Below are 22,625 nucleotides of genomic sequence, written 5' to 3' on the forward strand. Positions count from 1 at the left end.
TAACGTTATTGTTGGCCAATATATTAAAGCCGATAAAAAAAGGATTATTTCCTTCAGATGCACACTGTTCACCATGATGGTTTTGAATTGCTTGAAATATTGAAAATCATTTCAAAAAGAAAAATACAGTTATGTACAGCGCAAGTCTGTCATATAGGCTACATAAAAATATAATGCTTAATTGGGACATGGCTTTTAATGGTGAGACTTTTGTTTTTGTAATCGGGCTCTCAAAAAATTATAGGCCAATATTTCAAATATTAACAATTATCAGTTATCGATCTCAGCGCATTCCTAACTCTGAGAGCACGTTCGGTCTTCATGTTGATCCAGCAAAACACAAACATCATGTCATAATAATAAAACCAAAAACACGTGTGTGCTTGAACAATTTTAATTAAAAAAAGTGAACATGTTGTCTCTTCCTTTCCATTCACATACAAAATGTAAAGGAACGACAGATTTCCAGAGTAAGAGAGAAAGTGTAAAGCTCTGCGGTGTACAGATAGTCTGAGCCCAAAGGAAATCAGAGAAAGAGTCAAGCAGAGAGAGAGAATACAGTACTGGCCCGGGACAGAGAGATCGATCGCTGATGATTCAACATTCAGAAGACAGATGCCGCTCCACATTAATATCAGCACTACACAAACACTTGCATTGCTACTGCTTTCAGTTTCAAGTTAATTATTAGAATAGTGACAATAATAATATAACAACAACAATTATAAAATCCTTCAGTAAGGTTTAAATTCTAGTGAGATATACAGTGTAAGCAGTGTTGGAGAGAACAGAAGAAAGATAACGGACCTTTTTGAACTATATCAATATTTGCAAAATGACAATATCTAAGAGTTGTGCAAACGAGATCTCGTGCACTCAAAAGGCAACTGTATATCTGCCGAGTATGAGGGTGTAACAGAGATAATAAAAAGTACAGCTGCCAACAGATTGCAAAGAGAAAACTGAAAACTTTGCAAGCCCTTGCTCTCAGTCCGGCTAAGTGTAGCAGAGGGCTCACAGCGACGACAAATACTGACACAGCATTAATGCAGCCTGTAGAGTGAATGTAAATGTTTATGTTGATGAGCATATCTCATTCCTTTACCTGTGAAACCAGTCACCACCTTCATATCCTTTGCAAAAAACAGTTTTTGGTGTTGTATGTTCTAATGCAACAATTGTCTAATCATATGAGTTATAGTATTATGATTATAGTAATATGTCCTGCATCCCTTTCTAACTCTAGTTTGTCTATTAGTGCATATTATAATAACAGATTAAATCAACGTTTTTTTTAATCACTTTTCAGTTACTTTTTTTGAAAATAAAAGTTACATTGGAATGTTTTTATTATTATTATTAAATACATATTAATCAAGCATTTTTGCAATTTAATTAGTTCATTAGAATAGTTAACTATATAAATGGATTCCAAGTACATCATTTAAAATTAAATCAGATTTTGCACTATATACTTAGCATCTAGGTCTCATAATAGTTAAAGGGTTACCCCAAAAATAATAATTCTGTCATCATTTACTCGCCCTCATTTCATTCCAATAATACTTTAATTCATCTTCAGAACACAATTGAAGATATTTTTGATGAAATCTGAGAGCTTTCTGTCCCTCCATTGACGACAGCTTCGCAACTACCACTGTGACGCTTCAAAAAGTTCATAAAGAGATCGTAAAATTTATGATTTAAGGGGTTTAGTCCAAATTTTCTGAAGAGACTCGATCGCTTTATAAGATGAACAGATTTAATTTAGGCTTTTTTTCACAGTTTAACATTCATCAACTCACACATTAGTTGTATTAATGGAAAGCATGTTGGTTTGACGTGCGAGAACCAATGAGGTTCATTCTCGATCTCAATCTGGTCATCATATAAAGCGATCGTGTCTCTTCAGAAAATTTGGACTAAACTGCTCAATTCATATGAACTTTTTAAAGCATGGTAGTTGTGTAGTTCTCAATGGAGGGACAGAAATCTCTCAGATTTTCTTTTAAAATATCTTTATTTGTGTTCTGAAGATGAACGAAAGTAATTAATGACAGAATTTTTGGGTGAACTATCCCTCACAGGAAGTAAACAGGAAGTAACTACAATGAACTGGCCGTGATTAATCTTTTTAAGTTTAATTGTACATTGGAAACACCTGAGATATTAACAGAAATTTGTCGTGGCGTAAATGTTTTCTCCTCTGGCATCGCTTTTAATACCTATTATTAGACATTCTCAAACTAATACATTGTGAATAGTTATTAAGTTGTAAATTGACCTTGTGTAAAAAAAAAAAAAAAAGCAGCACTTTTAAATAAAAAAACAGTTAAAATTAATAGACTTAATAGTGAGATGAACATATAAATGTATCTGGACAATCATTAAAACTGCAGTCACATGTAATATTCTGAGTCATTGGTCACTGAAATTGTAAATATACATCTGCTCTGGGATTCAAGTAAAACGTCACTGGGTTTTGGTCCAAGATCAAGTTATTCTGAGACTTAAACCTTAAAATAACCTGGTTAGATGGAGAGTTTCTATTGGATGTGATTTACTGTCCTGTGCGAGCAGCGAAGTGCCTTCATCAGACGGTACAGAGGTGATGCATTACCGTTCATATGTCATCCTTACTGGCTAAGAACCTACAACCATTATACTAACTGGTCAGATCATTAACCATTAGATTTCCATCATCTGGCGATAATGTACACTAATCATTCTTGATTCTTCATTACAATTAAAAATGAGGACCTCATTTAAAATCTAAATATTGGAAACACAAAGGTTTTCCGCTACCACACTACCTTTCGCCTTTAGTCCTCTTTCATAAATGTTATTTTGTACTAATACGTTTTTCTGAAGAAGCAGCTTCCACCATTTTTACATTATTCATGGCTTCATGGCATCGATTACAACAAGCATGGAATGTATGAATGCATATTTGTAGGTTATAACAAACGTGCATTCAAACGAACACACACACACACACACACTTTCCTAGTTCTGTGGCCTCATGTCTTCTTTAGACCGTCATAGGCAACCTGCTCTACCTCTACAGGTGCTTTTTGCTCTGAGGGTTCTTCGAGTGGTTCTGCTCAGCTTTGGACAGGTCGGGCTTCTCCGGTGACATCAACTCCAGGAGGTCCACCAAGGCCTTCTTGATATAAGCTCCAAACTTGTGAGAATCCTGCAAACCAAAATAGCATTACATGTGATGGTCATCAAACACTGTCATAATCAGGCGTAGCACCATAAAGAAAGCCATAAATGTTATATTTGCAATGCTAATCTGAGTTTTTGTCCTACCAACTTCAGCAAGACTTTAACTATGTTTCCATCCAAAGTTGCAGATTTAATGTATGCGAAAAGTTGGAATATCACATAAAACACTTGCGAATAAAGCACTGTTTTCATCCCATGTGTTCAAGAGAACAAAAGCATCACTTCCTGGGAAATTGGCACAAAATATATGTAATATCTGTAATAAAAATTACATACTTTGGCTCAGGCATTTCAGAACAAGCAAACCAACATTTGAGATGCTGAGAGATGAAGCTAGTCTGCTGGTAAGTCCAGTTATCCAATCACATCCTCTGTTGAGGCGAAGCCACGGTTTTTAGTTGCGCATTGAGGGATTTATTCAGTAAATTTTCCATCGTAGTTTTTGTGCATGTCTTCTTATTAGATAATAAATGTATGCACCTCAATTGAGAGCATACTTTTTTTTTACACTTTTTTTATTTGGAATTTGTGCATCTTGGCGTTTCTTTAATGCGATATCCCAAATTGTGCATAAAAATAGATGGGTGAAAACATAGCCAGTTTGTCAAATCGTTTGCTAGTCTCTATTTTTTATTTTCCTTTGATTTCAGGAAATTGGTAAAGGAAGCATATATTAGTGTACTAACAGTCTGAGGGCAGGAGTGTTTGCTGGAAATATGGAAGTTGATCATGTTTTCTCCGATGATGATGTAAGACACACCATAGCCATCATCTGCAACCTGTCAAGAGCGCACAGACGAACATTTATAAAGATGCACAGACAATCGAGTAAAAAACATTTGAATGTAAATGGTTAAACGTGAATATGCATGAATATTTCTGACCGGGCCAAATCCTCCGCCGCAGGTCGTGTAGTCGGGGTGGTTGACGAAATCAAACAGCTCCACCTGCTGGAGAGGAGTCTGACTGGTGGACAGACGCCACGTTTCTGAAAGCACCTGAAAAAAACACACACACACCAACATTTTTTAATATCACATAAGAATACAAATATTTTTAAATAATAAGATATTTACAAAATGAAAGTACTACCGGTATATATTTTATAATATTGCATTTAAAAATGTATGTAGTTAGATGGGTGACTCTCACAAACATGTAAACAAAATCAAAATAAAAGATGGTTCAGTTAAAGATAATAAAGACTGATTTTGAACTATTACTATTTTAATTTTTTTAATTTTTTTTTTCATGACAATTTCCTCGGAATTTTCATTACTATATAATTTGTTAAAAAATTATTTTAGAGGATTTATTTTGTAATTCTCATCATCCTCAAAAATAAGTCACAACTAAAATAAGTTTTAACTGTTAAATAACATTTATTAATTCATCATAAATTGAAGGCTGTACATTTTACCATGATGTATTAACACTTCACAATTTAAATAATAACTTTTTAAACCCGCTTTTAGGAAAACATTTTGGTAACGCTTTACACAGTAAGGTCCCATTAGTTAACATAATTATTGTTAACATATTAGTTAATTAATGTCTAACCTAAAATTAACTAACAACTAGCAACACATTTGTTACAGTATGTATTAATATTTGTTAACGATAGTTCATTGTTAGTTAGTCATGAAATAATATAAACCGATAATAAATTTTTTTTTAAATGTATTAGTAAATGTTGACAACTAAGATTAATAAATAAGTTCATGTTATGAAACCTTATTGTAAAGTGTACTTTTTGCACTACAGTAATGAGAATCTGTTGTAATGTAATGTCACGAATCACGATACAAAAAAAATGAGTCCTAAAATGAGCTTTATTTTTATTTGTCTGAAATGAGACCCGGACATGTTCTAGACAGGTTTATCGTCTACGTTCCAGTTCAGACACACATGAAAGGAATTAAAATCAGTTAAACTAATCTAGTTCCAACTTCCTTGCTAATCAGATAACATTCCCAGAGTCACACACCTCTTTGAGGAAGGGTGACTCTTCTCCCAGGTATTTGGACACAATGTAGAGGCAGAACAGGTGTCGATCTATTCCTCCTCCCGTCATAGCCATCCGGTAGAGATGCTGGTGTTTCTCAGACGCTGTACGGAAGAGACGTCTACACACATCCTTACTCTACAGACGGAGAGAGAGGGAGAGAGAGACAGAGACAGAGACAGAGAGAGAGAGAGAGAGAGAGAGAGAGAGGGAGAGAGAGAGAGAGGGAGAGAGAGAGAGAGAGAGAGAGAGAGAATAAAATTTTCCTTGAGCTTTTGCCATATAAGAGGTCATCATACTATAAGAATATCCTGTACGTTTCAGAACTGAACACTTCCTTGTTAGTCCAATAAAAGCTTTTATTGACAGCAGGCCCAGCGAACGACAGGTTTTTCAAAGTGTTGATCTATGACGTCACAGGGTATCAAACCCCGCCTCCGCATAAGAAGGTCGACGCCCACTTCAACACCGCCTGTTTAGCCCCGCCCACTGATCCGCACATTACATGAAACTCATTATAATATGCAAAACTGTTATCCAATCAAAGCAGTGGGCGTTTACTTCCAAGTCTTCAATGCGGCACACCCATAAAAACCGAGCGTTTCAGGAGCTAGGCTCAAAACCAGGGTAGAAAATAGCCTATTGCTTATTCATTTTGATGTTTTTGAATGTAAAAACCAAGCGAACGTCATAAGTTGACCTCAGACAACAATATAATAGACTAAAAAAAAAAGCCAGTTCATGACCCCTTTAAAAGATCTGTAAATGTATCTCAAAATGTAGCAAAACAGTTTGAAAGTAATCAACTGTCAAATAAAAATACCTAAATTATTGTATTACATTTTAAAAAGTACAGGACATTTACAGGTGAAACTCGAAAAATTTGAATATCGTGCAAAAGTTAATATATTTCAGTAATTCAACTTAAAAGGTGAAACTAATATATTATATAGACTCATTAAGCCATAATCATCAAAATTATAACAAATAAAGGCTTGAAATATCTCACTTTGCATGTAATGAGTCTATATAATATATTAGCTTTACCTTTTAATTTAAAATACTGAAATAAATGAACTTTTGCACCATATTCTAATTTTGAGTTTCACCTGTACATGCATTAAGCAATTAAATTTAACAGCATTTAACAAAATATTTCTGTCACTATGTGTGTGTAATATGTGTATGTGTACAGCTCTTCATTAATATGTTTACATGCATGTTTGTTACCTCTCCACCATCTAGAGCTTTGACGAAAGCGCAGCTCTCCCCGGTGCAGGAGCGCACCGTCTCAGTCCGGCCCTCGCGGAACAAACGGGTCATCGACGCTTCGTAGGTCAGAGAGAACGTGCCTCGATTCTGGATTTGGGGAAGGAGCGAGAAAAAAAGTCATTATTTAAACCTTGATAGTTACATCAATTGTTTAATGTTTTTTAAACAATTTCAGTGAACGGTAAAGTTGCCAAAACATCAGAGATTTGTGAAATATACACAAATTACGTTTATAAAATAATATAATACTTAATTAATATATGTCATAAATGTATGTAATATGTCAAGATAACTACCTGAGTAGTTGCATCAATGCAACCTGTTTCCTGGTCATAACATTTCCTACATAGTCATACATGTACAAAGCAATTTCAGTGTTCAGTAAAGTTACTTAAAGTGCCCCTATTATGCTTTCTCAGATATCATATTTCATGTAGTGTGTGATATGACTGTAAAGGTCTGCAAAGATCAAAGTCTTCTTTAAAAAAATAGATTCTGAACTGTCTTCAATAATTTCCAGTCTTACTTTCGCATAAACCTAAGTAGGTTTGTAACAAATTTGCATAATGCCCGCCTATGATTTTCATTGGCTGCCCGCGAACAACATCTACTTCGACTCTAAAACAACAAATAAGCGCTGAGGAAGCCTCCGGAGCTGAAATTCAGATATGCTAATATACACGTTTTGTTTCCGACGCGCGCTGTAAGCGATCGACCAATCACAACAGACTGGGCCGTCTGACCAATCAGAGCAGAGCAGGCTCTCGGAAAGGAGGGGTTTAGAGAGTGAATCCTTTATCAAACAGTTTCAGATCCTGTGAGAAAAGAGCTGATGGTATAATGTATATTATGACAAAATTCAAGTGTTTTTTGACCTTGGATGCATGTAAACCTGTTGTAGGAGCCTTTAAAAGAGCATAATAGGGGCACTTTAAGATAGTCAATGGAGATGTGTGAAATGTACACACGTAATTAGTGTATAATATATATACATAATATGTTTTATATACAGTAAGTCACACTTAAAAATATTTGAATGTTACTGCATTAGATAACAAAATATGAAACCAAGTACATTTTCAAACATTTTACACACACAAAAAAAGGTTATGCTATTAATAATAAAACAATAGATCTAGTGTTGAAAGAAATGAAAACCAAACGTATTGTGCCACTTTGTGTTACTGGAACATATTCATAGTTAATGTGATTCTTGACACCTGTGGTTCCTCTGCTAGTGTGAGCTTGAGGAGAACTGACTTTCAACGCTGGGTTGTGTGTCTTACCCTATAATAGGCCAACTGAAGCGCAATCTGAATGAAGGCATCTGGGCTGATTTTACACTTTTTGATGGCACCCTTGCCAAACTCTTGTATTGGGAACACATGAAAGTCGATGTCGTCGGCGAGGGCCTGTGCCACAGCGAGAGACTGATCCACACGCTCCTGACACTGAAAACACAAACAGGAGGATCATTTATTCAGTGCCACTGTACACCGCATGCCTGTAACATGAGAAGGTGTGTTTGTACCTGTACAGGGATGTCCCAGGTTAGTCTAGAAGGTTGAGGCAGGGAGGAGGCCACGTCTCCTTTACAGTGACCTTCTTCATTATAACCCAACTGGAAACAATCCGTAGTCATCACGTACTGAGAGAGAAAGAGACAAAGGTATTAGAAAACAGCGAATAACAAAAACTGCTAACATAGCAATAATTAATAGATGTGCATTTACGGGAAGAAAAATAACAAGGCTTGCAAGTCAGCAAAAATCAGGTAACAGTAAGTTTAAAGGAATAATTCTCTCATTATTTGTTTATATGTTTGAAACAGCATTTTTTTTTTTATTATTGCAAAAATGTAAAGACCAAACCATAGTTCAGCATGTAAAATATGCAAGAGGAAAAAGAACAGTCTCAAAGAATCTCAAAATATCCAATTTTTCATAATCTACATTATAACACTGATACCTAAATTCACTTGTAGCATTTAAAATTATTTATTTGAATTTGTTTACTTTTTATTTATTTACTCAAAGTTTAGATTAGATGTAAATAAGCATCTATTAGAATTTTATTATCTCTATTATCTAAAAATATTTTTAGTCAAGCAAGAACTATTTAAAACCAGGAAATCTTCCTACTGTAGCAACTCATTCTTAGCAAGCACAATTTAGTTTAGTACATTCGTTTGTTGGTTGTCTACTCATTCTCTCTCTCACCTCCCACACGTGAGCCATTATAGGTGCGTCCGCCCAGGAGTGTTCAGCGTTCAGTCCGTTCTTTCCGTTTTTATACACCACCACTGTGAACGACTTATCAAACCACCTTAGACAAAAAGATAAAGACATAAATGTATATGCATATATGTTTGGCAGCATAAGAGCAAATATATTCAAATAATTTTTGTGTTGTAAATAAGTTTATTGTATTTGTAACGCAACTGCCGGACAGTTGTGGACGGATGAACATCTCACCTGTCGTAGCACTTGCCGTGCAGCAGAGACTTGGCGTACCGATCCAAATTGCCAGCAGGATCATCTCCCATCATGCCTTGCTCATCGTCATCCAGGGCAACGAAGAACGCAGCTTTCTCAATGCAGTCCAGAGATCTCTTATTCACCCCTGAGCTGAAGAACTCCTTCCTGGCCTGGGCCCAAGGGATTCTGGGAAAGAAAGTTCAAACCATTTAAGCATTCACAGAAAAGCCTTAAAGAAAGAATCAAGGGATGGTTTACATTTAAATAATCGTCCATTGCACAATGTTCAATTTTTATATCAGTGAAATGGAAGAATTCTTAATAATAAAAATGCATTAAAAATACTAAAATCTGGGTATTTATAGTTAACCAAAACCATAAAAAAGTGTTGCTTGAAATAAAATAAAATTAATGTAAAAAAAGTGTATATAAACTTGTTTTATTTCATGTTGTCAAAGCAACATTTCTCATTTTCATTTAATTGATGTACAAAAATAACTAAAATGGAAATACATACAAACTATATAGACAATATTTAAAAATAAAGAAAACTAATAAAAATGACAAAAACACAACAAACTTACTATAACGTTTACATTTAAAAACGTTTACATTAAAATAAAAACAGCAAATACAAAATTTAAATATAATATCTCAATTATACTAAAATAACACTGAATGAAACATTACTAATTATTTGCTAAAATTTTAATTTAAAAGGTGAAAATGTCATTTTTAACCAATCGTTTGATATACATTCACTGAACCTTTGCCAACTTTCATTACAATGTAGCATTTTACATTTATTTACAAAGAGAAATCTGAGCACATTCATGTTTGTTTTGTGGTAAATAACCCTGTATAGTGCGCTCCAGAGCGTGTGTGTGTGTGTGTGTGTGTGTGTGTGTATACCTGTCCCCTGCCGTCAGGGCTGCCAGTTTGGCCTCTCCGGGCGCCGGGGCTGATGGGTCATCAAGGATACGCTGAACCTGGTGCTCAATCTCTCTGGGAGACAGCATACGGCCAGCATGATACAGCCACAGGCGGTAATACCGGCCTCGGTGGAAGACCGCAACATACTCGCTGTCCTGCCAGTGGGTCAGAGAATCTAAATGCACACAGAAAAACAGTCAATGCAAATTCTCACTGCTTGCACTCATGCTGTGTGTATTATGAGCTTTTGAAGCATCTGAAAATGGTGCCAAAAAACTGATCAGGAGCTGATGACTAGAGAAGAGGACAAATCTGAGTGTGTTTGTGTGTCAGTCAGTCAGTGTGTACAACACAAACCAAGCCAGACCAGCGTGTGGGTGTGTGTGTAAGTTTATTCAGTAAGTTAGTTTGTACTTGTGACCCTTCCAGGAAATTGACTAATGTCAAACATCATATCATCCTAGAAAGAATGAGGAAATATTGAGGAAAGACTGAAAAATGAACTTAAGAGACTGTCAGTTTGAAGGTTATTGAAGAGCAGAAGAAAAATAGAGATGCACAAACAGAGTCTCTCTCTATTTCTCTAATGAATTTAGAGCTTTTAATTCCAGTAGTCTGTAAATGTTTAAACTTTTTTAAAAGCAATAATTTTATTAAGCAACGATGTTTTAAATTGATCAAAAGTAATAGTAAATGCATTCATAATGTTACAAAAGCTTTTTATTTCATCTTTCAAATGTTGTTCTTTCTATTCATTAAAGAATTCTGAAAAAAAGTATCACAGTTTCCACAAAAATACGAAGCAGCACAACCATTTCAAACATTGATAATAATCATAAATGTTTCTTGAGCAGCAAATCATCATATTAAACTGATTTCTGAAGGATCATGTGACGCTGAAGACTGGAGTAATGAGTAGCTTTGATCACAGGAATAAATTACAGTTTAAAATATAGATTAGTCATTTAAAATTGTAATAACATTTCGCATTATTATCGTTTTTACTGTATTTATTAATCAAATAAATTCAGCCTAGGTGAACATAAGCATTAATGTTCAAAAACATTAAAATGATTTAGCGTTACCTGTCTCTTCTCCTGGAATGCGTGTGGTGTTGAAAATCCTCTCACACTGAGCGGCACACAAAGGAATATTTAAACCTGGAACACGACCCTAAAAGACAGAGTTATAATGTTAGTCAAGGTAACTTAACCATTTTCCACCCTCTCACCGACAATTACAATTATAGAGACAAAACTGAAAATTCTCATTCTCATTATAATTAGTGGACTATCCCTTTAAGAAAGCTGTAACTGCTACTGTAACCATCTGTAAATATGCAAATGATTTGTTATGGTTATCTAATCTCTGCATACTGGCATAGTTCAAATGCTCTTTCACCAAATGTTGCTAATACATTATGTTAATATATAAATGTGGGCGGTTATCTGCTATTCTGCATGTAAATTGGAGAGAAGTTTTGCTGATATAAATGAACTAATTAGGAAGTTTTGTAGTGTACGATATGGTATATGATCATATAACGGGAAAAAGGTTTTGCTTTTGTGTACTATTTTCTCTTTAATGCAAGTGTGCAAAAAACGGACACAAACAATGAAAGTGGCGCTTCCCTATTCACACACACACTATTACCCAATCCATATAATTCAAAGCCTAACAAAGTTCAATGCAGAACTAAAAACAGCTCTGTGATCAATCTCTGTCCTCGCTCGGGGCGACGGGGGCTTGCACCCTCCACCGAATACCATCTGTCAGCGCTGCAATGTGGACTCACAGGTTTGATTTCCTCTCTGTTGAGTTTCCTGCGGTACAAGAGACATGCGTGAAGCGTGTTTCCTGCTCTCGCCGCTTGAATCGGTGTCGGTGTCACGTACAGGAAGTCCTGAGAACGAAAGAGAACGACTTAAAAATAAAATCCACCACAATAAAAAACACTTGAACTTCCTGATTGTGTTTATGAGTGTTTTCACAGTGAGTCGTACCATTCCATAGTAGTTGCTGTTGACCATGATTGGGCCACGCCCCCTCAGGTAGATATACTCCTCCCACCAATCACTGACCTTGAAGATGCAGACACAAGAAAAAATCGTTACACTTTATTGTAAATATACATTTAAATAATATGCTATATTAATTAACTACATGTTCTTACTATAGGGTTAGGATTGGGGTTTGGTTTATGGTAAGTTGCATGTAATTATGCATCATTTATAGTTATTACTACAGTAACTACATTTAACTTGTGTAACAAAGACACTGTAAAATTAAGTGTTAACGAAAAATTCATTCAGTCTAGGGCTGAGTGATGCATCAAATATTATTGACATTGCGATATCTTTGTTGACAATATACAATTAGGAAATATTGTGTACATTGCGATAATGTTGAAAAGTTTAGCTTATAAAGTAAGCAGCTGTTCACCAAGCTTGTGATTAAATTTCATATTCGAAATAACCAATGAAATCTGACAACAATCATCTCATAAATTTAGTTTCTAAAAAAAAAAAAAGCACATTGTATGGGACAGCCTGAAAAATGCAATGTCGTGTAAACGTACCCTAAATTTCTCAAGAGCAAATGCAGAAATATCGATATATATATTTTGAATATCATCTATATTTGGAAAAATATTGAGAAGTACATTTTTAGCTATAACCGCCCAGCCTCAATTCAATCTCAAAGTAAAACCGGTCAGGGAATCTTTGAACCGGCACAATCCCACTAGCACAAGATGATTTTCAGCTCAACGTGAAAATAATTTGCCTTCTTATTAAAAAAATATTAAACTTAACTCCTTGTCTCTGCTAATCAGCACACTATTTATTCTAAATAAATTGATTGTTTTCATAATCTTTCATTAAAACGTAACAAAAATGCAATTGTTCCTACTCTGAACAACTTCACAAATCCTTCTTTCTAACCACTCTCCTCAAATCACCTGTAATTTGGTGTGTAATCCCCACTTTTTATGAACCAATTAAATCCTGATAACTAAAATTCAATTCCGTCCTACATTTTCTTAATTTAACATTCAGTTTCGCTCTGAAATATTTCAAACCAAGGAAGAAAAAGTTTCTTCCAAGGAAGTAAAACAGGTTGCAAACAGCATTGTTAAGGTTGCATGTTAAAGGGATAGTTCACTTTAAAAGGAAAATTACGTCATCATATACTCACCCTCCAGTTGTTTCAAACCTGTATGAATTTCTGTCTTCTGCTGAACACAAAGGAAGATATTTTGAAGAATGTCAGAAACCAAACAGTTAACTGGTCCCATTGACTTCCATAGTATATATTTTTTTCCTACTATGGAAGTCAATGGGACCAGTTAACTGTTTGGTTACTGACATTCTTCAAAATATCTTCAGCAGAAGAAAGAAATTCATACAGGTTTGAAACAACTCGAGGGTGAATATATGATGACTGAATTTTCATTTTAAAGTGAACTATCCCTTTAAGCTCATGTGGATGGTTTGCTGGTTGTTCTCACGTAGTTGGAGGCCCACATGGCTTTGAGTTTGAGGTACCACTGCAGGCGGTTCCCCAGACTGCTCTCGAACTCCTCGGCCAGAGTCGTGATCCTCTCGTATTCAGAATCGCTCATCAACGGACGCGCAGATTCCAGGTACTAGAGCAGAAGAGAGAGCTGCAATGTTAATAAATCAGCATTTTTGCCATATAAAGTGTATTTAGTGATGCATTTTGCTGCTGCTGATGATGATGATGATGATGACGACATCGACATCATGATGATCTCACCCTATTAACCGTGTCCTTGACTGTTGGAACAGGCAGGTTGGGCAGAGAGCCCTGGTAGCTGTACAACAGAGGCTGCCGACCTGAGAAGATCCGGACCATGGCCTGAAAACAAGCACATTTAAAAGGTAAAGGGTTTTTACTTGTGATTTTAAAATATTTCTCCTACCCAGTTTAATATGCATAGACAATTATGTATGAATATTTTTTTGTAGGTTGATTCTAGGGTTATTATTACAGTTAACTAAAACCACCCCAAAAAATGTGTTACTTGAAACAAAATATATTTTAACTGAAAAAAAAAAAAAAAAAAAAAAAAACTATATAGACCTATTAAAAACTGTTAAAATTGACAAAAACACACATACTACAAATTTAATTAAAACGAAAATGTAAAATATGAATAAAAAATATATGATACTAAAAATAACACTGGTTGATTCAAAGCCAGACACGTACAGCAAAAGCAATATCTACTATATTGTTAATCTCAGCTGCGTGATTGTTTATTTTGTCGCACATCTCTATATATCTATATATAAAGATGCATATATATTATATCCAACTTCCTCCACATACATACAGTACACTCAAATCAACCGATATATAATATATAGCAAATCTCAACTGACTGATTTATTTAATTGCAAAATGTAATATATTGTCATTCAGCTTTTTGTTTAAAGTTGGATACCTGTCCCACTTTATCCACATACACACATTATACTCATGTATAGGCCGATATATACTGTACTAGGCTATATAGCATATATCAACTGCGTTATTGCTTGACTATTTTATTGCGCAGCTCTATTCTGCTAAATATAAGACATGAAGATGTCTTAGTTTGAGGGTTGCTAACTCAGTTTGAGGGTTGACTTTCAGTTTTGTAATATGGTTGACTTTCAGTTTTGTAATATGGTTGTATTTATCTTTATAGTTAATTATTGTTTTATAATTTTTTGTTGCGCTTCTGTTGTATATTATTGTTTATTTATAGACTGTGTTCAGCACCTTGGTCAACAGTGTTGTTTTTAAGGTGCTTTATAAATAAAGGTGGATTGGATTGGATTGGATGAAGATATTATAAATATTAATATCATGATTTTCTGTTAGGCTGCTTTGGACCGATGTGTAATGTGAAAAGTGCTATGGAAATGAAATTGTACTGACTGACTCAAATGCAGCAAATTTGTGGCAGGACTTTCTGTTTGCCAACCAATAGCGGATGGCATGCGTGTTCTGGAAGTCATTATTTTTGCTATTCTGTTTGGTGATACTGGAGTCGCAGGACACATTTATTTAGCGTTGCAGGTTAGGTGTGTTTGATAGCATGACTGTACTAACCGCCCAGATTTTGGTGGTGTTGGACACCTTCCCGTGCTGTTCAAACATCCAGCCGTGATAGGACAGCAACTGCTTCAGGCAAAGCCTCATGGTGAAGATCAGGGAGAACCAGAGCAGAGTGCTGAACAACACGGCAGAAACCACCGTCCGGCACTGAATGCTCAGAGAATCACTGCAAGCAAACACAGACAACATTACACCGCTGTGTGCAACACTGCAGAACCGTTCTAGTGTTCGGGACACTATGAAACAGGTGCACTTTGATGAGGTGAATGACTTTTTTTAAGGATTGTAAATATCCTAGCAGACCTATTTTTGTGTTTGTTTATTGTGTGGTTTTCATGTTCTTCTTTGTATTTTTATGTGAATTTTCTTTCTTCTGCTGCACATCTTGACCAGGACTTCCTGGTAGAAGAGATATTGTATCTCAGTAAGACCTTCCCTTAAATAAATGAATAAATTAAAAAACAATGATAAAAAAAAAAAAAAAAAAGTATTTAAATGTTGCATGATGAGGAAATTTTCAATTATTACTTATTTACTAGGTAAAATAATGGTAACAGCCATGGTTGACGACGTTAAGATTATCAACAACTTACAAACAAGCGTTTTTTATAAAACATGAAATAAATAATTACCTCAAAAAGAGAAAATATGATAGGCTTGATGCATAACCTGAGGACACAACTTCAAGTATTTTTAATAACACCTTATATTTACTAAAATCTAAAAATGCATACACTACCACTCAAACGTTTATCAGATTTTGTAATGTTTTTGAAGTGTCTTCTGCTCACTAAGGCCGCATTTATTTGATCAAACATTCAGTAATATTGTAAAATATTATTTCAATTTAAAATAATTGTTTCCTATTTTCATGCATTTTAAAAGGCAATGTATTCCTGTGATCAAAGCTGAATTTCCAGCATCATTACTCAGTGTCACATTACACTGAGTTATGTGACACTGAGTAATGATGCTGAAAATTCAAAACACATTACAGTCTTCAGTGTCACATGATCCTTCATAAATCATTCTAATATGCTGATTTACTGCTCAAGAAACATTTCTGATTATTATCAATGATGAACTGCAATGTTCTGCTGCTTAATATTTTTGTGGAAATCGTGATACATTTTTTCCAGGACTCTTTGAGGAGGAAAATGTTCAAAAGAACAGCATTTACAGTATTTTAAATATAAATATTTTGTGACATTATTATGTCTTTACTGTCACGTTTGATCAATGCATCCTTGCTCAATTAAACTGTTATTATAATTTTTTATCTTACAGGTCCCAAACTTTTGGAAGGAAGTATTAAATAATAACATTGAAATGCTATTCCCAAATATTTCAGAAATTCTAATAGAGGGAAAAAACTTGGAAACACAATGGACCTTGAAGAAAGTAAAGAAAACATAAGAATGGATTACAGGTGAAACTAATATATTATATAGACTCATTACATGCAAAGTGAGATATTTCAAGCCTTTTTTTGTTATAATTGTGATGATTATGGCTTACAGCTTATGAAAACCCCAGATTCAAAATCAGAATATTGTTTTCATAAGCTGTAAGCCATAATCATCAAAATTATAACAAATAAAGGTTTGAAATATCTCACTTTGCATGTAATGAGTCTATATAATATATTAGTTTCACCTTTTAAGTTGAATTACTGAAATAAATGAACTTTTGCACCATATTCAAATTTATCGAGTTTCACCTGTAAAATCACAGAATTTTTACCAGCTATTCATTATTAAAGTTATTGTTACACATATATTTATTGGGACACAAAATAGCATCCGTGTTGTAAAATAACTCTTTTGCTTTTGTCTGAAACTCAATCAAGGTGTGTGAAGGTACAACACACACCCTCTGTGGGCATGCTCATGTTTTCATGGGTGGGAACCCATATCCTTTGAAAACTTGCTAAGTGAGTTACATAAGAGGATGACAGATGTTTCATGAGTATCTTTGAGTTCACAATGCAGATAATTCATTTGTTTTCTGAACTGGGATCAAATTCAATTAGTCTGAGGCAACCATGTGACCTATTTTACCTGACAGGCAGATGTTCCTGGATTTTAGCGATGAGGCCCATGGAAGGGTCCGAGCGCGTGTACATGGTGGCCAGGATCGCAATGACAACAAACAGCCATGAGGACGGGCTAGCAGGATACACGCCAGTGATCACATTGTTCTGTACAAGAGAAGCAATGAACAAACACAAGAAAATTAAGGAAAGACGGCCAGAATAAACAAAAGACACTACGAAATGCAGCTGGGGAATGTGTGAGAATTATCAACGTTAGACATGCACAAAAATAAACTTGACAGATTTATAGGAACACGCCGACTTTTTGGGACTTTATCTTATTCACCGTATCCCCCAGAGTTAGATAAGTCCATACATACTGTTTTCATCTCCGTGCGTGCCGTAACTCTGTCTGACGCACCCACTGCTAGCCTAGCTTAGCACAAAGACTGGAGGTAAATGGCTCCAACTAGCATACTGCTCCCAATAAGTGACAAAATAACACCAACATTTTCCTATTTACATGTTGTGATTTGTATAGTCACAGCGTGTACAAATAACAAGGTCACATGAGACACAGCCATCTTCTCTCCGCCCAAGTAGCAGTGCTTCATCTTCTGAGAATATAGTTCCCAGTATGTATACGGTTAGAAGATGGCTGTGTCTCATGTGACCTTGTTATTTGTACACGCTGTGACTATACAAATCACAACATGTAAATAGGAAAATGTTGGTGTTATTTTGTCACTTATTGGGAGGAGTATGCTAGCTGGAGCCATTTACCTCCAGTCTTTGTGCTAAGCTAGGCTAGCGGTGTGTGCGTCAGACAGAGTTACGGCACAGAGATGAAAACGGTATGTACTTATCTATCTCTGGGGGATACGGCGAATAAGCTAAAGTCCCAAAAAGTCGGTAATAATCAATCAAATATCAAAGTGGATGTTGTTCGCGCCTTCGCGGGCAGCCAATGAAGATCATAGACTGGCATTATGCAAATTTGTTACAAACCTACTTAGGTTTATGCAGGAATTAAGACTAGAATTACTGACGACTCGTTTTCAGGCAGTCCAGAATCAATTCTTTCTTTTATCTGCACTTTAAACTTTTAAGCTTCACAAAAACTCATTTCACACATTACATGAAAGGTAATATCCGAAAAAGCATAATAGGGGCACTTTAACTAAGAATATCATAGCCTAACATCCACAATCCAATCAAATCAAGTTGTATTTAAACCAAAGCCAAACATATTTACCACTAAATATTCAGATTCATCACATAAAGAAAGATGCAAATATCTTTGAGGTTTACCTTCAGGCGTGTGACGCGTTTCTTCCAGGAGCGGAGGCCTGACAGATAGACCTGTCTCAGGGCCTGGTGGGACAGCTGCAGGTCGATGCCCTCAGGAGTGATGGTGAACTGAAACGCCACGGCCTGATGGGCTTCTGCCATTTCTGAAGAGAGTGTGAGACAAACACAGAGGCTTTTAAAACGCCAGCTCAAATTTCACTGCAGCAAAGCTACTTTCTGCATGATTGCAGCTCTCGACGTATCCATCCCGTTATCTCACTTAAACTTGATCGCCATCCATTATGAATCAACAAGTTTGACATTTTGAGTTAATATGATCCATTAAGGCAAGAGCAGTGCTGATACAGACATTTCGGTTTCGCTTTATGCTTATGAAATACATGAGAAGCTCGAAGGGGAACTTCCTTTAAAACTCATTCTTTTTCCATTTCTCATTCAGACAGACCAGACACTTAATATATAAATAAAACTTATAAATAAATAAAACAACTCCCACATCTACATCCAGACAAGATGTATCTATGGCAACAGTGTTGTTATGGCAACCAAGAGCAAAGGGTTCCCTCGTGACTACCAGTCTGTTGCTCAAGCAAAACACTGATACAGTATTCATCAAGATTCACTCACTGTGTGCGCCATTAAATCTTCATGTGTACAGTGACTTACACGGTCAAAGCCTTATTAAAGTCATTTACATGCCTATACATTTGCACATGCATATATACAATTCATTTATACCAATGACAAATAAGCGTTGTTAGTGTTAACTAAAATATATATTTAAAGTTACTGAATAGAATATAAAATATAATAATATAAAATATAAATAGAATATATACATTCTATTATCTTTCTATTTTATAATTATGGAAATAGAAATATAAAAAACCTACTAAAAAAGACACAATTACAATAAAATGTCTAAATGAAAACTGAAAACATAATTTTAAATATTAATAAATACTATAATACTAGTATATAAATAATAAAGTAACAGAAAGGAGATAAAAAGACACATATTACACAATCTGAATGTAATTTTCTTTATGTCACGAGTTCTACACCATGTGACATGAACAAAAAAAAAATTTCACAACACAGTTTTGTTCCTAAAAATCCAGATATTATTTTAATATTATTACAGTTTATTTTTCCCAACAACCAGGCTAGTATTTTATTTATATATATATATATATATATATATATATATATATAAAATATTTTTTTATGTGTAAATACATTTAATCATAATTAGAATAAAAATAAGCCCAATAAAAGATCTGGTAAGAAAGAAAGTTAATTTAAAAAAAAAAACTATTTAATTATGCAAATACACAATCCACGTCATCACATGGGCGCTGCTGGAACATGCAAATGAGGCTTTTTCAACTGCACTATCACACGTGACCAGAAGAGGGCACTGCACAGGGATGAATTGAATGAACTTTAACCCAATTAAAAATAACGAGTGAATTATTTCACATATGTTGCACTAAAACACTGGAGTATGATCTTTTGGGATAAAGAAGCATAATAATATTCAAATAATGTAAAAAAAAAAAAAAGTCAAAAAGATATACCATTATGGACAGGTGCCAGACTTTATCAGGGGCTTATCATTTAAAAGCCAATTTAGTCCTCCCATAATACACCGACTCTCTGAATTATAAAACAGGGTTATTGCATAATAGTTGTAGTTAATCAGTAACTACACATAGTAATCTAATCAAGAAAAAGAAAAAACCTAGCGGGCGACACAGACACAGAGCCAGAAAACACACTCATCATCATCCATAATACACAAGCATTAGACGCTTGATCAGCAGGTGAGGAGGTTTGTAAGGTCGAAATGACAGCATGCAGCTGAACTGGGAGTCTACTGTCATTAAATAGCGATGGATTTATATTGCAAGTATTATTATCAGGGCCAATAACGGATTGTTAGCATACCAGCTATAAAAACCGTCAATCAGTACAAAATGCCCCACACATCTCCATCATCCATCGACTCCAACACACTACAGACCATCATGCATCCGATGTACATTATAGTGCCCGAAAGCATCATCCCTACCTGCTGTTTACTGGTGTTACTGGTGACGGGAACAAAGTGACGGGCTCCTTTCCTCCCTTCTGCTTTTGGGGAACATACACATAAACAAATATGTTCTGATAATCTCCTAATAAAACCCCAATATAGATGCTGATGGATCAATGGTGTGTAGCGTAACTGGATACAAAGTACCTTTGATACTTAGTGCGAAAGAATGTAAAAGATACAGCGAAGAGGGCGGGAAACAAGCGGCTCGGAAGTGAGCTGTGATTGGTCAGGAGACGATGACGTCTCCGTGGAACAGCTTGACGCGAGCGCTGGCAAATGAGCGAATAGAATGCCGCGTAACGCGCGGTGAACTTCGCTGTGATTGGACGTCTCGGCTGCCAATCAAAGATTAAGGACAGGCAGCAGTTAATGGCTTACAGTTTAAGCATGTATGCGTACGCGGAGCGGGGAGTATAAAACAAACATTTTGTGTGTTACTATCAAACAACAAAGGTCAATATTCGTGCTAAATAATTTCCTCTACGTCATACGCAATCTCTACTATGATTATGTGGCCAATTTAGTTCATATACTATCTTATTTTAAGTTTATTATCTCTTTACAACTGTGGGTCAGGAGGATGTCTGAGGAAATACAAAGGAGAATCTTTTTAAAAATATAGTGCCATCCATGGCCATGGAAATGTCATAAAATTTTAAAGAATTAATGTCCGTTTCTAACATAAGATACATAGGCTACATACCAAAGAACATATTTTGGAGAATATGGGTAACCCAACAGTTAATGGGCCCCATTGACTTCCATAGTATGGGGGGGGGGAAATACAATGGAAGTAAATGGGGCCCATCAACTCTCTGGTTACCCATATTCTCCAAAATATCTTCATTTGTGTTCAGCAGAAGACATTTATACAGGTTTGGAACTACTTGAGGGTGAGTAAATGATGACACTATCCCTTTAAATTTTTTCCAGGATTCATTCCTTTCCATAGAAGTGGGGAAAGACCACCAGCCCCTCGAACCCCCCTTCCCCTGGGCTTACATAAGCTGTTCAACTGACCTATTTCACAGCAGGAATACCTGTGGGTCAGCATGGGACAGGCTGTTTCATTCGTATCGTTCACCTTTCCCACAATTATCGATTCCTGAAGTCGTCAACATGCTCACAATGTGGACTGTTATATGAATCTGACCTCGTGTTGAGTTCATTTCATCTCAGATCAGCACACATTATTTAAATAGCGCCCTCTAGGTGTTTACCGGTACAATGTTTGTTTGCACACTTCCATGAAGAATCTGGATTTTATTCTGATAAACTGCATTAAATAACTTTGCATCCATTTAAAAAATACTAGTGTAATGTCAGATAGATAGATAGATAGATAGATAGATAGATAGATAGATAGATAGATAGATAGATAGATAGATAGATAGATAGATAGATTTAACAATAACTTAACTCAAAACCTTTTAGTTACTCAAGACAGCTCAAATTCCAGAAACCCAATAGTGGGGCATGTTGTCACAATGAACAAAACAAATAAACAAAACAAAATTTTAACAAAACTATTATGAAATTGTCGAATGCTTGTAAAACAAGCATTGCACCAAATACTGTATTATGACATTGAATACATTTCGATTATTAACATTAACAATACATGACAACTTGCCCCAACCAGACATTGGTCCGGAGAATCCCTCACAGTCACTCACAGGCATTTATTTCACAACCTTTATTAAATACACCTCAGAAAAACACCGAGGTCCGGACCACGGTCATCTCCTACGGCAAACTACCCCGGTCACCCCTTTATGCAAACAGAACAGATTCCCAAAACAAACAATATTAAGGCGAGACACGGCAGGCAAAAACAGTTTTTTTTTTCACTGGTCAATTTTGAGATTTTGGGCTATTTGTCTTCAATAACATGTCTTCTTTCAGACTTGTGGTGAAAAAAAGTCCAAAATACACATTTAGGTCTTTATTTTACTACACTTTGTCTGTTTGCGTCTGTAGATTTCTCTGAAATTCAACAAAAGTTGCCGTTCTAAATCAACGTGCTGCTCCGCGATCTCTGTGTTCTTCCTTTAATCACGCACACCGCTGTGAAGCTCTCTCTCTTCTGTACAATGCTGTCGGATCCAAATATGGTCATTTCCTTTTAATCAG

General features: G+C 35.5%; 1 protein-coding gene across 2 annotated transcripts; it reads right to left on the reverse strand.

The window, feature by feature from the left end:
• Positions 1 to 378: 378 nt before the first annotated feature.
• On the reverse strand, positions 379 to 20,702 carry LOC306992292 (carnitine O-palmitoyltransferase 1, liver isoform). Of its 2 annotated transcripts, XM_079600991.1 has the most exons (20): positions 20,637 to 20,655; positions 20,466 to 20,527; positions 18,392 to 18,534; positions 17,106 to 17,245; positions 15,040 to 15,211; positions 13,696 to 13,797; positions 13,427 to 13,564; positions 11,922 to 11,999; positions 11,714 to 11,821; positions 11,004 to 11,091; positions 9,898 to 10,093; positions 8,983 to 9,171; positions 8,728 to 8,833; positions 8,040 to 8,156; positions 7,795 to 7,959; positions 6,467 to 6,595; positions 5,219 to 5,374; positions 4,116 to 4,229; positions 3,918 to 4,010; positions 379 to 3,196 (listed from the first exon to the last, which is right to left on the reverse strand). In XM_079600991.1, the coding sequence occupies exons 3-20, from the start codon at positions 18,530 to 18,532 to the stop codon at positions 3,062 to 3,064; spliced, it is 2,367 nt and encodes a 788-aa protein (XP_079457117.1). In that variant the 5' UTR covers positions 18,533 to 18,534; positions 20,466 to 20,527; positions 20,637 to 20,655; the 3' UTR covers positions 379 to 3,061. The 2 variants fall into 2 exon arrangements, with proteins under 2 accessions (XP_079457117.1, XP_079457116.1); XM_079600990.1 differs by having other exon boundaries at positions 20,466 to 20,702.
• Positions 20,703 to 22,625: the final 1,923 nt, after the last annotated feature.

The sequence above is a fragment of the Phoxinus phoxinus genome (genome assembly GCF_949152265.1).
Source record: "Phoxinus phoxinus genome assembly, chromosome: 24".
Lineage (NCBI taxonomy): Eukaryota > Metazoa > Chordata > Actinopteri > Cypriniformes > Leuciscidae > Phoxinus > Phoxinus phoxinus.

What these genes read in the sequence shown, in the direction of transcription:
- LOC306992292 (XM_079600990.1), bottom strand. Translation starts at nt 18,532, where the DNA reads ATGGCAGAAGCCCATCAGGCCGTGGCGTTTCAGTTCACCATCACTCCT. An exon ending in TCAAGGACACGGTTAATAGG is followed by an intron (nt 13,565 to 13,695) that starts GTGAGATCATCA and finishes CTTCTGCTCTAG; the next exon opens with TACCTGGAATCTGCGCGTCC. An exon ending in CCATGTGGGCCTCCAACTAC is followed by an intron (nt 12,000 to 13,426) that starts GTGAGAACAACC and finishes TGCATCTTCAAG; the next exon opens with GTCAGTGATTGGTGGGAGGA.